The 13,097-nt window shown below is 42.5% G+C and overlaps 1 protein-coding gene and 1 long non-coding RNA gene across 4 annotated transcripts in view; one reads left to right on the top strand and one right to left on the bottom strand.

Annotated features, from left to right (window-relative positions):
- LOC139273047 (uncharacterized) overlaps window positions 1–5,776 on the top strand; it is a 58,970-nt gene extending 53,194 nt beyond the window's left edge. The window contains exons 3-4 of the long non-coding RNA XR_011595002.1: window positions 4,594–4,750; window positions 5,027–5,776. This is a non-coding gene — a long non-coding RNA (uncharacterized lncRNA). The remainder of the gene's footprint in view (window positions 1–4,593; window positions 4,751–5,026) is intronic.
- The window catches only part of ppm1ba (protein phosphatase, Mg2+/Mn2+ dependent, 1Ba), a 136,315-nt gene that overhangs the window by 31,020 nt on the left and 92,198 nt on the right, over window positions 1–13,097 (bottom strand). For all 3 annotated transcript variants that reach the window (XM_070889344.1, XM_070889346.1, XM_070889345.1), the window contains exon 3: window positions 9,131–9,248. In XM_070889344.1, the coding sequence (XP_070745445.1) occupies window positions 9,131–9,248 (118 nt within the window). The remainder of the gene's footprint in view (window positions 1–9,130; window positions 9,249–13,097) is intronic.

The following is a 13,097-nucleotide window of genomic DNA, read 5'->3' as shown; positions in this document are numbered from 1 at the left end:
TAGCCAGTGCGTTCTGCAGTTGGCAAGGCGGGACAGCTCTATTTTCAGTAGCTGACTTATCTTTCATTTATTTTGGATGATTTCGTGAAGATGCTGTGCTGTAGTTGTTTTGATGCTGTGAAGGTGTTTAGTGCTTTAGAATCCTCTAACTCACCTCCCCCTGCTGCGCCCCCGGCCCCACCCCACACAATCTCTGGCTACCTATGCTGATTTCTTAAATGTAGGTATGGTTTTTCTGTGCCTACAAAAGTGGCCACATACACTGGCCTAAGTTAGTTTGGAGTAACTTTTAGCTGGCCAAATTTGCTTCTATGGCCAAAACAGGCGCAAGTGGCTGGTCACGCCCACTTTTGGAGAAAAAAAACGAAACTAAAAAAAAAACCTCACTGACTTACACTGGAGTAAGTTAAATGGGGAAATTTGCGATTTTTGTGTTACTCCAAAAAAAGCTACTTGCTCCAAAAAAAGCGGGGCAACTCCTGGGGAAATTTGAGCCCAATACCTCTATTCATGAAGCCCAGGATCCTATAAGGTTTTTTTTTTAAAACTGCTTTCTCAACCTGCCCTGCCACCTTCAACAATTGTGCACAGATACCCCTAGGTCTCTCTGTTCATGCACTCCCTTTAGGATTGTACCTTTTAGTTTAGATTTTCTTTCCTCATTCTTTCTTCCAAAATGTATCACTTCACACTTTTCTGTGTTAAATTTAATCTGCCACGTGTCCACCCATTCCACCAGCCTGTCTATGGGCGATATTTCCGATGTTAGTGATTGTATCATTTTTCAGAGCCGCCAGAATATGACCTATTTTAAAAACCGCTAGTTTTGCCTTTTTAATTTGGGCGATCGTGGTAGCGATGTGAAATTGGTGATAGCGATGTATTCAGTTGTGCAAGGTCGACATCCATAGCAACAGCCGTTCTGCGCATGAGCGTTTCTTTTTCAGGCAATTCACTTTTCTCGCAATTCGGGAGGTCAGGGGTCATCTGCACATGCTCAAAAGCCGTGGGGGGGGGGGGGGGGGGGGGGAAGAAGAGACAGACACAGACAGAATGCATTTTGTCTTTTAAGCCTGGCATTGAAGGTTGTGCAACTCGAGGCGGAGAGAATACAGATCTGATAATCCATTTCCATTTTCTTTGAAAAATAAGTATGAAGAATCCGGCGTTAGTGATGTTGGTGAGGTGGCAGATGTGGGTAAGGAGAGTGATTTGGCGGAGGTTGGAGGGAGAAGGTGGGCGAAACGCTTCTCCAATGAGGTGAACGCAGCCCTGGTCCGCGAGGTGGAGACTTGGTGGGGCCAATTAACCCTGGGTGGGCGTGGGAACTCCGCCCCCCGTGTACCAAAGAATCTGGGCGGTGATCGGCAAAGTGGTTTCCTTGGCGGCCTATGATGTTAGAGAGCCAAGCCAGTGCCGCAAGTGCTGGAATGTCCTGGTTAGGTCTGCAAGAGTAAGTATTAAATTATTAAATTTGTAATTGTAATGATGCACTGACTCATTAATTAAAATGAAAATCTGCCCGATTGTTTCTATGTAATTAAGCTGGATAATAAAAACTATGGCCCCAAGTTTCCACATGATTTGCTCCTGATTTTTAGGAGCAATTGGTGTAGAACGGAGTATCTTAGAAATCGCAATTCTCCACATTTAAGTTTTCTGCAGTTCTAGTCAGGTAGAACAGTTTCACTTTTGAACAGAATTTTTTTTTCCCAAAAGGGGGCGTGTCCGGCCACTGACGCCTGATTTGAAAGTTTCCACATTGAAAACGTACTCCAAACTAACTTAGAATGGAGCAAGTGAAGATTTTTGTAGGCTTGAAAAAACCTTGTCTACACATTAAAAAATCAGGCGCAGGTTACAAATTAGGCGTCGGGAACGAGGTGGGGGGTAAGGGAAGTCATTAAATTCTACAATAAATCCTTAGTTATACTTCTACAAATAAATCCAACCTGAATACAAATTTATAAGCAAAGAAAAGAAAAGAATAAACCATGTTCCTACCTGTGTGAAAGTGCTTCAGGCAGGCCTTTCAGGCAGCGGTTTGCCGTCGGGCCTGACGGACGGCAGGGGGAGAAAGCTGCAAGAAGCCTCAGTGCTGATCATGGAAGGGCAATGTGGTTTTATTAAAAAATGTTAAAAATTGAACAGCTACAAAAAATTTGAATAGTCTCAAACAAGTGCATGTGTCCCGTTTATCAGAGTCTATCTTTAATTACAGAATGCACTCCCTCACACACAGAAATATCAAGAAAATTAAAATGCAAGCCTTTGCAAGGGTTCAATAAACAAATTTTCACTTTTTCTGCAGCACTTTTTAAAATGGCCGAGTGCCAATGTTTACTTTAGACTGCGCGTGCGCGAACGCTCCAACGTACACGCGCAGGGTTGCCGGCACCAAAACAACTCATTTAAATTGTACCCGCCCCCTCCTACTTACAAAATCGGCGCGAGTGGTAGGCTCCGCCCCCTGTGCGCCGCGCCAAGCAGACATCGAGATGCAAGGCACTCGAGAATACCGCGTTTTTTTTCAGGCGCTGTTTTCGGCGCGAAAAACGGGCGCCCAGCTCGGAGGGGCGCCTGTTTTGCCACGTGTGGAAACTTGGGGCCATAGAAACTAGGTGCAGGAGTAGGCCATTCGGCCCTTCAAGCCTGCACCACCATTCAATAAGATCATGGCCGGTCATTCACCTCAGTACCCCTTTCCTGCTTTCTCTCCATACCCCTTGATCCCTTTAGATGTAAGCGCCATATCTAACTCTCTCTTGAATATATCCAACGAACAGGCATCAACAACTCTCTGCGGTAGGGAATTCCACAGGTTAACAACTCTGTGAAGCAGTTTCTTCTCATCTCAGTCCTAAATGGCTTACCCCTTAACCTTAGACTGTGTCCCCTGGTTCTGGACTCCCCCCAACATCGGGAACATTCTTTCTGCATCTAACCTGTCCAGTCCCGTCAGAAATTTAGATGTTTCTATGAGATCCCCTTTCATCCTTCTAAACTCCAGTGAATAAAGGCCCAGTCGATCCAGTCTCGCCTCATATGTCAGCCCAGCCATCCCAGGAATCAGTCTGGTGAACCTTCGCTGCACTCCCTCAACAGCAAGAACGTCCTTCCTCAGATTAGGAGACCAAAACTGAACATAATATTCCAGGTGAAGCCTCACCAAGGCCTTGTACAATTGCAGTAAGACCTCACTGCTCCTATACTCAAAACCCCTAGCTATGAAGGCCAACATACCATTTGCCTTCATCGCCTGTTGTACCTGCATGCCAACTTTCAATGATTGATGTACCATGACACCCAGGTCTCGTTGCACCTCCCCTTTTCCTAATCTGCCGCCATTCAGATAATATTCTGCCTTCGTGTTTTTGCCCCCAAAGTGGATAACCTCACATTTATCCACATTATACTGCATCTGCCAAGCATTTGTCCACTCACCTAACCTGTCTAAGACACCCTGCAGCCTCCGAGCGTCCTCCTCACAGCTCACACCGCCACCCAGTTTAGTGTCATTTGCAAACTTGGAGATATTGCACTCAATTCCTTCATCCAAATCATTAATGTATATTGTAAATAGTTGGGGTCCCAGCACTGAGCCATGCTGCACCCCACTAGTCACTGCCTGCCATTCTGAAAAGGACCCATTTATCCCGACTCCCTGTTTCCTATCTGCCAACCAGTTCTCTATCCACGTCAGTACATTACTCCCAATACCATGTGCTTTAATTTTGCACACCAATCTCTTGTCAAAAGCCTTTTGAAAGTCCAAATACACCACATCCACTGGTTCTCCCTTGTCCACTCTACAAGTTACATCCTCAAAAAATTCTAGAAGATTTGTCAAGCTTGATTTCCTTTTCATAAACCCATGTTGACTTGGACCGATCCTGTCACTGCTTTCCAAATGTGCTGTTATTTCATCTTTAATAATTGATTCCAACATTTTCCCCACTACTGATGTCAGGTTAACCTGTTTTCTCTCTCCCTCCTTTTTTAAAAAGTGGCGTTACATTAGCTTCCCTCCAATCCATAGGAACTGATTCAGAGTCGATAGACTGATTCAGGTGAATTTATAATGGGGAACAAAGAAATGGCAGACCAGTTGAACAAATACTTTGGTTGTGTCTTCACGAAGGAAGACACAAATAGCCTTCCGGAAGTACTAGGGGACTGAAGGTCTAATGAGAAGGAGGAACTGAAGGATATCCTTATTAGGCAGAAAACTGTGTTAAGGAAATTGATGGGATTGAAGGCCGATAAATCCCCGGGGCCTGATAGTCTGCATCCCAGAGTACTTAAGGAAGTGACCCTAGAAATGGTGATCATTTTCCAACAATCTATCAACTCTGGATCAGTTCCTATGGACTGGCGGGTAGCTAATGTAACAACACTTTTTAAAAAAGGAGTCTTATTACATTTCTTCTCTGTACGTAGATGTTATAACCATGCATCAATTGCATACAAACCATATTAGCATATAACGATAACGATGAATAGCATGGGCGGTGACTAATTGTGGATTATAATATGTGTTTCGTAATAGTACCTAGGCAATTAGCTTATGCCATGCTCTTGTCACCTTTGCAGAAGATAATATCTAAGAATCGCGCCAAGCGCAGACGGACAGGAGGGGGGCCTGCTGATTTGTACCTTCTCACCGACCTGGAGGAGCATGCCTCAGCCCTCGTCGGGGCGCATAACCGTTCGGCCACCCGTGGTGGTGCAGATCCCGTTGTTGCGCTATGTGAGTAATGTATAAACCATTGGTAATTTGAAGTAATTTAATGCCATTTGAGTATAATATATGAATTATGTAATGTTATGTAATTAATGTTGGGATCATGAAATCTTATTGTAATGCCATACAGCTTCTGTACTCTCATGTTCATTATATGTAACGTCTGCCAGTAATATTTATTGCAGTAGCGTTGCTCCTCGTACATATGCCTGTGCAGCGTAAGCATTCTCATGTCACCTTGGCCTCCCCTTCTCTTCTACTCACCTCAATTATGTTTTCTAGTTCCCCAGGCGCATCGCAGGAACATGGAATCCCCTGGAGCATCACGTCACCTCTTTTAGTACAGGTCCTCGTAATTATAAGTGACGAGACCACAGAGGAGGAGGATGATGAGCCTCAACCAAGCTGCTCAGCGTAGGTTGAGGCAGCCACTCAAGCGTCTGATGTACCTGCGGCCACGTCCTCATCAACTGACAAAGTAGCGGGGCCAAGCGGCTTGCAGCAGGGCACCCAGAGTGGTCCAACGCCTACGCCGACCCCGCGGAGGTTGGTTCTGCGAGGTAGGAATGTGCAACAGGCAGATGTCAACCTGGACATGGTCTCACTGTCGAGGGCAAGCATCGACATTGGTCGAGATCTCCTCCAGCAATAGGTGGGTTGACCGGCAACACTGCCGCACTCTGCGCGTATTTCGGAGGACATGGTGTAGATGATTGGGGCAATGCAAAGAACGGCCAATTCCGTCTATGCCATGCGGCAGGCGATGGGTTCAGGATACGGCACTGCACCTCAAGGTGCCGTACCACCTATGCCAACAGATGAGTCTGGAGGAAGCAGTTGCTTCTGACTCGGAAGATATTTCTTCAGAAGCATCTTCTCCAGGATCCCAAGATTTGACTCTGCCACCGTCACCACTCCCCCACAACAGCATCGTTCAAGGTGCCCTGCTGCAGGACGGCTTGGTGTTCATGCGGGAAGAATGGGGAGCATTATTGGAAAGTGGAAGGGAGTAGAGGCAGAGGGAAGCGTGGCCACAGGTAGGATATTTCAAATGTTTGGGTGGGGGGGGGGGGGGGGGGGAAAGAGGGTTCTTATTATTGTTATTAAATTGTTGACTGTTGGGGAAGGGAGGATGGTTGTTGGAATTACTGTTATTAATAAATTGTAGACTGGTGGGGGGGGGATGGGTGTTTCTATTCAATTAATTTTTTAATGTATGTTTCTTTTTTCATTATTATAGTTTGTTTAAAAAAAAAATGGTAAGTGTTAAATTATTAAAGATTTTTTATTTAACTTACAATTGTTGTGCAGTGTCTTCTAATAACAGGTTAAGCATCAATACAAGGGTTGCAAACAATGGCCAGGTGAGACAAGGATGAAACGTAATGCAACACAACTATAACGGTCACTAACGTAACTTCACGCAAAGCGTTAATTTTGGAGCTGCTGAAGCAACAGTCTTGCAGCTGCGTAACTACCACGGGGCTTTCCCTGCGATGTAGGGAGGGGTGGGGGCATGCGTTCATCGCCAGGCTGATTGTCCTCCCCGAGGTCTTTGTCCTGCTCCTACACTCTCTCCTGAGGTAGACTAGTAGTCCCATCTGGCAATTCTTGTCTCCTCCTGATAGCTAAGTTATGCAACATGCAGCACACCACAATGAATTCAGCGACCTGCTCAGGGTGGTATTATAGGTTGCCTCCAGAGTGGTCCAGGCATCTGAAGCGCTGCTTCCGCACTCCAATTGTCTTTTTGACCATATTGCGTGTGGCTATATGGCTTTTGCTGTAATGCTTCTCAGCTTCTGTGAATCTTTCGCAGGGGGGGTCATGAGCCAGCTGGCAAGGCCATTTCCTTTATCCCCCAGCATCCAGTAGTGACCTTGTGGCTGACTCTTAAACAGGTCAGAGACAGTGCTCTCACGCAAGATGTGCGCATCATGAATGCTACCTGTTGCATTTACTGCCATGATTATTTGCTTGTGGTCGACAACGAGCTGCACATTCAGGGAGTGAAATCCCTTTCGGTTCCAGTAAACCTCCACCAAAAGAAAACCATACAACACACATTATGTTGCAGGGTATAAGAAATAGGAGCAGGAGTAGGCCAAAAGGCCCCTCAAGCCTGCTCCAACATTTAATACGATCATGGCTGATCTGATCATGGACTCAGGTCCACCTCCCTGCCCGCTCCCCTTAATCCCTTATCGGTTAAGAAGCTGTCTATCTCTGTCTTAAATTTATTCAATGACCCGGCTTCCACAGCTCTCTCTGAGGCAGTGAATTCCACAGATTTACAACCCTCAGAAGAAATTTCTCCTCATCTCAGTTTTAAATGGGCAGCCCCTTATTCTAAGATTATGCCCCCTAGTTCTAGTCTCCCCTATCAGTGGAAACATCCTCTCTACATCCACCTGGTCAAGACCCCTCAATTTTATACGTTTCGATAAGATCACCTCTCATTCTTCTGAATTCCAATGGGTAGAGGCCCAACCTTCTCAACCTTTCCTCATAAGTCAACCCCCTCATCTCCAGAATCAACCTCGTGAATCTTCTCTGAACTGCCTCCAAAGCAAGTATATCCTTTCATAAATATGGAAACCAAAACTGTACACAGTATTCCAGGTGTGGCCTCACCAATACCCTGTATAATTGTGGCAAGACTTCCCTGCTTTTATACTCCCTTCCCTTTGCAATAAAGGCCAAGATTCCATTGGCCTTCCTGATCACTTGCTGTACCTGCATACTAACCTTTTGTGTTTCATGCACAAGTAACCCCAGGTCCCACTGTACTGCAGCACTTTGCAATTTTTCTCCATTCAAATAATAACTTGCTCTTTGATTTTTTTCTGCCAAAGTGCATGACCTCACACTTTCCAACATTACACTCCATCTGCCAAATTTTTGCCCATTCAATTAGCCCATGTCCTTTTGCAGATTTCTTGTGTCCTCCTCACACATTGCTTTTCCTCCCATCTTTGTATTGTCAGCAAACTTGGCTACGTTACACTTGGTACCTTCTTCCAAATCGTTAATATAGATTGTAAATAGTTGGGGTCCCAGCACTAATCCCTGCAGCACCCCACTAGTTACTGATTACCAACTCGAGAATGAACCATTTATTCCGACTCTCTGTTTTCTGTTAGCATGGATAGAGGATTGGATAACTAATATATTACCCCCAACCCCATGAACTTTTATCTTGTGCAGTAACCTTTCATGTGGCACCTTGTCAAATACCTTCTGGATGTCTAAATACACCACATCCACTGGTTCCCCTTTATCCACCCTGTTTGTTACATCCTCAAAGAATTCCAGCAAATTTGTCAAACACGACTTCCCCTTCATAAATCCATGCTGACTCTGCCTGACCAAATTATGTTTTTCCAAATGTCCTGCCACTGCTTCTTTAATAATGGACTCCAACATTTTCCCAACCACAGATGTTAGGCAAACTGGTCTATAGTTTCCTGCTTTTTGTCTGCCTCCTTTTGTAATTGGGGTATTACATTTGCAGTTTTCCAATCTGCTGGGAATTTCCCAGAATCCAGGGAATGTTGGTAAATTACAGCTAGGGCACTGAAGAACAATGAAGTCCCTTAAATCAACAAAACCTTAACGCCACGATTTTCAGCTGGGGCGCAAAAATTTCCTTGTGTAATGCCTGATTTTGCACCAGAGATCATGGAACCGAATTTTTTGCCAAATTTTGCAGACGAGGGCGCAAACTTTTTCCAGACGGTTCGCCTCGCCGTCATTACCATCCCGAAATCTCAAAAGCCAAAAATCCAGCCCAAAGATCTTCTCCAGTTTAGAAAACAGTTTTGTGCTAAACACAAACACTACACACTCATTTTCAGGACATAAGAACTACAAATGTCTTAAACTGGATTCTCTCTATTGGGAATATATTTTAAACAAGGGCATGCTGCTCACAAGACTTGGTGGAAAATCTGGCAATATAAAATAAAGTGCTTGGTGCGGAGAAAAAAATAAACCCCCCCAAAAGTAGCTCCATGGCTGAAGAACCATTTCATCTTGAAAATGAATGGAAGCATGACCCAAGTTCTGACAGGTAAAAGAGAAAATAAACCACCAGTGACCATCTTCGTATATTTCAAAAACTTTCATTGAAACAACATTTTCTAGGATTATTTTTCTTCAATTACACATCCTACCGTAACATATACAGTAGAAAGGATGATCAGTTGAACTCTTTCTATAGTTTGAGATCTTTCAGGCTTTGGAGAACCAAAGTGTTAAAAAAATAATTCTTCAAAAGTTACTTCTGCAGAGCCTATTGAAATAAGCATTTGGTGATTAATTCATTAAGTTTTAGTAAAAATCTCACAACTACTGCATTCAATAAGTAAACCAAATCGGTCCTACCTTCAACACGCGACTCCAGGCACTTATCCAGTTCAGCATCTTTTTTCACCGCGTCTTCTGAAATCTTGGGAGCATTTGGGAAGCAGACCAGTACAATGCTCATGTTGTCTCTACTTCCCTATAAAAACAAATTAAATTTGGTTAATTTTAATTATTAATATGCATGGAGAACTACAAGAATATTATACCATAGGTTATGGTGCAGACCAGTCACATTCATATAATTGGCGAAGCAATGCAATGGAGCACTTTCCTATATATTCCAGCATTATCTCAGATGCTGTTTTCAGAACACTTTGTGTTGGTAAATTTCTATCTCCTACTTAAAAAAAAATCTCTTTCAGACAGGCTGCTAACTTACACTTAGGCTTCTGACAATGGTAATTTGTAAGCCATTCCCTCATCTGCACATGAAACTTTAGTAACATGAAAGTTTAGTAAACCCAATTTTTTTTTAAATTGTCGTATCTACATCACAAATGAGGTGTTTTGAAATCTACATGCGTCACCTGTTTAACTTAAATACAATTTCTTGACTGAGTACAAAAGAATGGTCCTAGTTTATAACAGTCCTTAATTAATTTTGTAGTTCCATACCATGCTCACAAACGATGTTTTTATTGGGAAGTCACTAAACACAATTTATTTACAACACTAAGCAAATCACTATTTATAAAAGTTATTTAGGTCCCCCTTAAAAGTGGGAATTAATTCCTTCTCAGTAAGATACCGAATGCATTTACACAGCAAACAACAAAAAATAAAAACTCCTTGTTTTATTGTCTTTGCACAACAGGCAAAAATCTGAACAACTTGGGGTTCCACATAAAGATACACAGCCATCAATGATCCAACACTGATGACGTGTCAAGACAGGCACAAGATACTCCCACTGACAACATATTTTAATACAGGTTGAACCTCCCCCTTATCCAGAACTCCCTTATCCAGAACCATTCCCGGCCACCTGGTGGCGCATGCGCAGAACTCCAACAAAAACAATTCGAAATCCTTCCTTGCTGCCGACTCCCGCAATCGCTGGCCTGACCTCGCAATCCACCCCTCCCCATGATCTCTCGGCCACATTTCCAACCTCAAGCCAGCCAGGCCCCGATATCCCCTTGCTCAGTACCTGTACCATCCAATTTAACATGACCACCGTTCGTCCAGAAAAATCCCTTATCCAGAACAGGCCAGGTCCCGAGGGTTCTGGATAAGGGAGGTTCAACCTATATACACAAAGCAAATTGCACACCTCCTACGGCAGTCACAACCCAACTTTTTGTTGTCATGAGAAAACACTTACTTCTTTTCCACTGGTCTTCCAAAATGGGCCCATGGCACACTTGTATATAAAAGGAAAGAGAGGCACTCAGATGTACTGAGTCTCCTCTTGAGGACTGCTTACTCAGAATCCCAGCACAAATTAAAAGTGCTACAATACAAAATGAAAATCACAAAATACATTCAGGAACATTTAATTGTAACATAGCATACAGGAGCATTTTTTATAAAACTGTAAGCACCAAAACCAAATCATCTTCAGGCACAGAAACATAGGAATTGCTAGATTAAAAAAGGAGACCAAGATCCATCTAGTTCGTCTTCTACCAACCTGGTAGTCGCATCATAATGATAATGGAGTTGCTGACTAATCATAGCAATCAATCTTCATCAATTAGTCTACAACAGACCCAGCAATGTCACTAGGAAAACCTGTGTTGGAGTTCTTTGGGAAGCATAGGTTCAAAGTCATCTGTTCCTCCCAATCATGCCACACTTACCACGTCATGCCTCAATTTACTTTATTCCAAAATGTTATTTTCTGAAGGAAATGCACCTAATTTGAATTTTAATGAATCAATACAAACTGATTCCAGTTGCCCTTGGGAGCCTATTCCATAGATTGACCAGTTTGCTCAGTGAAATATTGTTTCTGCAGTTTTGAATTTATCCCCCTTCAAGCACAGGCCATCTTCTGGTTCTACAGCAATGTAAAGGAATTTGTGTAAACTCCAAGACAGAATTTTTTTCCCCCATTGCATGTGGACTTGTAGCAGCATGTAAAGAATGTATTATTGAAGATGGAACCTCAACAGATTAATTGCTTCACTAACTTCCGTTAAAAAGATGACTGTTCCTAATGAAGTACTGAAGAAGAAAAAAAAAGGTTGATTTTACACCTGAGCCAGAAAATAGCACTGACTGTATCCAATGAATTGGCTGGTAAGCAAAAGTAAAAGATAATGGCAACCTTCATCTCCAAAACCCAAAAATCTAATTCTCAACTGAGCTAGAAAGCTTTGAAGGGTAAATTCTGAGATACCATACCCTTAGTGGGGAAGCAACAATGGAATGCGAATTGATGACAGAGCTATAACTACATCCCAATTCTCTGACTCATGCTCCCAGTGAGCATGGCTCCCTCCTGGGAGTGGAAAATTTACTCCAGAAATCTTAAAAAAAGGCTACAGGCTAGTTCCCTAAAAGCTTTTAAATTGCATCCAATCAAATTTCCATCTTGAAATCAAAGTTTGGCAGTACTTGATAAAAATTCTTGACAGATGTTAAGTTAATGGAATAAATTACTTTCGAAGACTCAAAATCCATTATTAGACCAAAATTTCCCACTGATTTTTCTGGAAGTTTTCTACACCCGAGCCTCATTCTGTTCTTGCTCTTTTCCCTTCCTCTTCACAAACCAAAGTCACACATTCTTGGAACTTTTATCTCTGGAGCATTTATTCAGTTGCCTCAAATCTATGATCATGTGCAATCCAAAAGCCACTTTCCTCTTCCACTTAATATTTAATTAGGTGAAAAAAATACAAAAAAATTACAATAGTGCAAACTTAGTACAAATTCAGCGATACTCCAATACTAGTGTTAGCACCAGCAGAGATCAAGTATTGGAACTTGTTGCAAGGTACAATCTTCAGCTTAATTTCCCCCTTCACACCCCCAAAAAAATTAGAAAGCGGTCAAAAAAAATCAATGCCTGAAAAGGCCTGCATAACCCCTACGAAAGGGATCAGTTTGTGCCATCCTCATTCTGATTCATATTGTTGTTAGTTGGTCTCAAATTACAGTGCTAAAGTTAAGATGGTTCAAGAGATCATTTAGCCAAGTATCTAAGTAAACAAATAAATACGTTGTTGTTGTATCTTGTCCCAAACTAAAAATTAGTTCGAAAAATCTTCCCTCAAGCTCTGACAGCTACCATTAATTCAGTGTCTACTATTAAGATTTTCCCCTTTGAATTCCCTTCCCACATTACAATGGTGGAATCACCTAATTAACTATCTAGATACAAGTCTTTAGACCTTCCAATATCAAAAATTGCAATTATATTACTTAGATCAAAATGATCTCTCCCAACGTGTGGACAATGAACTGGATATTTGGTACAGCTAACACTAGTGGCAGATTTTAGTGATGAGCTCTGCCCACTCATGCACCAATGCTCAAGCATAGAATCCCACCTTGTCACCTACACCAGGACAAGTCAACTTATATAGTAAGACCTGACAGCAGAGAATAGCATCCGTGGTTTTAATGTTTTTGACCAATTAATCAACTTAAATAAAGCCTGGAAGGAACAATGCTCAGAAAGAGACAAGGGTGATCTTCAGCATTCCACCAATCTTGACCATAGTACATTAGTAATTATGTTTTTTAACACTTCTTCAAACCATCCTAAATTCTCAAACAAAAACTTGTCCCATTTCTCAAAAAACATTATACAGCTGGGTCTTGGTTATTAACATTTTTAAACCAGTATTTATCAATTTTTCAAAGTTCACAAGGAAGTGACCCACATGGCAGCTCTTTGCAAAGGTCAAAAACTGACCAAGAAATCCAAACACATTTATCATAAATCATTCTGGAAGCAGTCTGAAAGCTTCTAACACCCATAGGAGAAGAAATAAAGGATATCTGCATATAGTGCAGGAAAAGACAAGTAACC

This window comes from Pristiophorus japonicus, chromosome 9 (genome assembly GCF_044704955.1).
Source record: "Pristiophorus japonicus isolate sPriJap1 chromosome 9, sPriJap1.hap1, whole genome shotgun sequence".
Classification (NCBI taxonomy): Eukaryota; Metazoa; Chordata; class Chondrichthyes; family Pristiophoridae; genus Pristiophorus; species Pristiophorus japonicus.
Note: the sequence above shows the minus strand (reverse complement) of the source record. Positions and strands in the feature narration are given on the sequence as shown.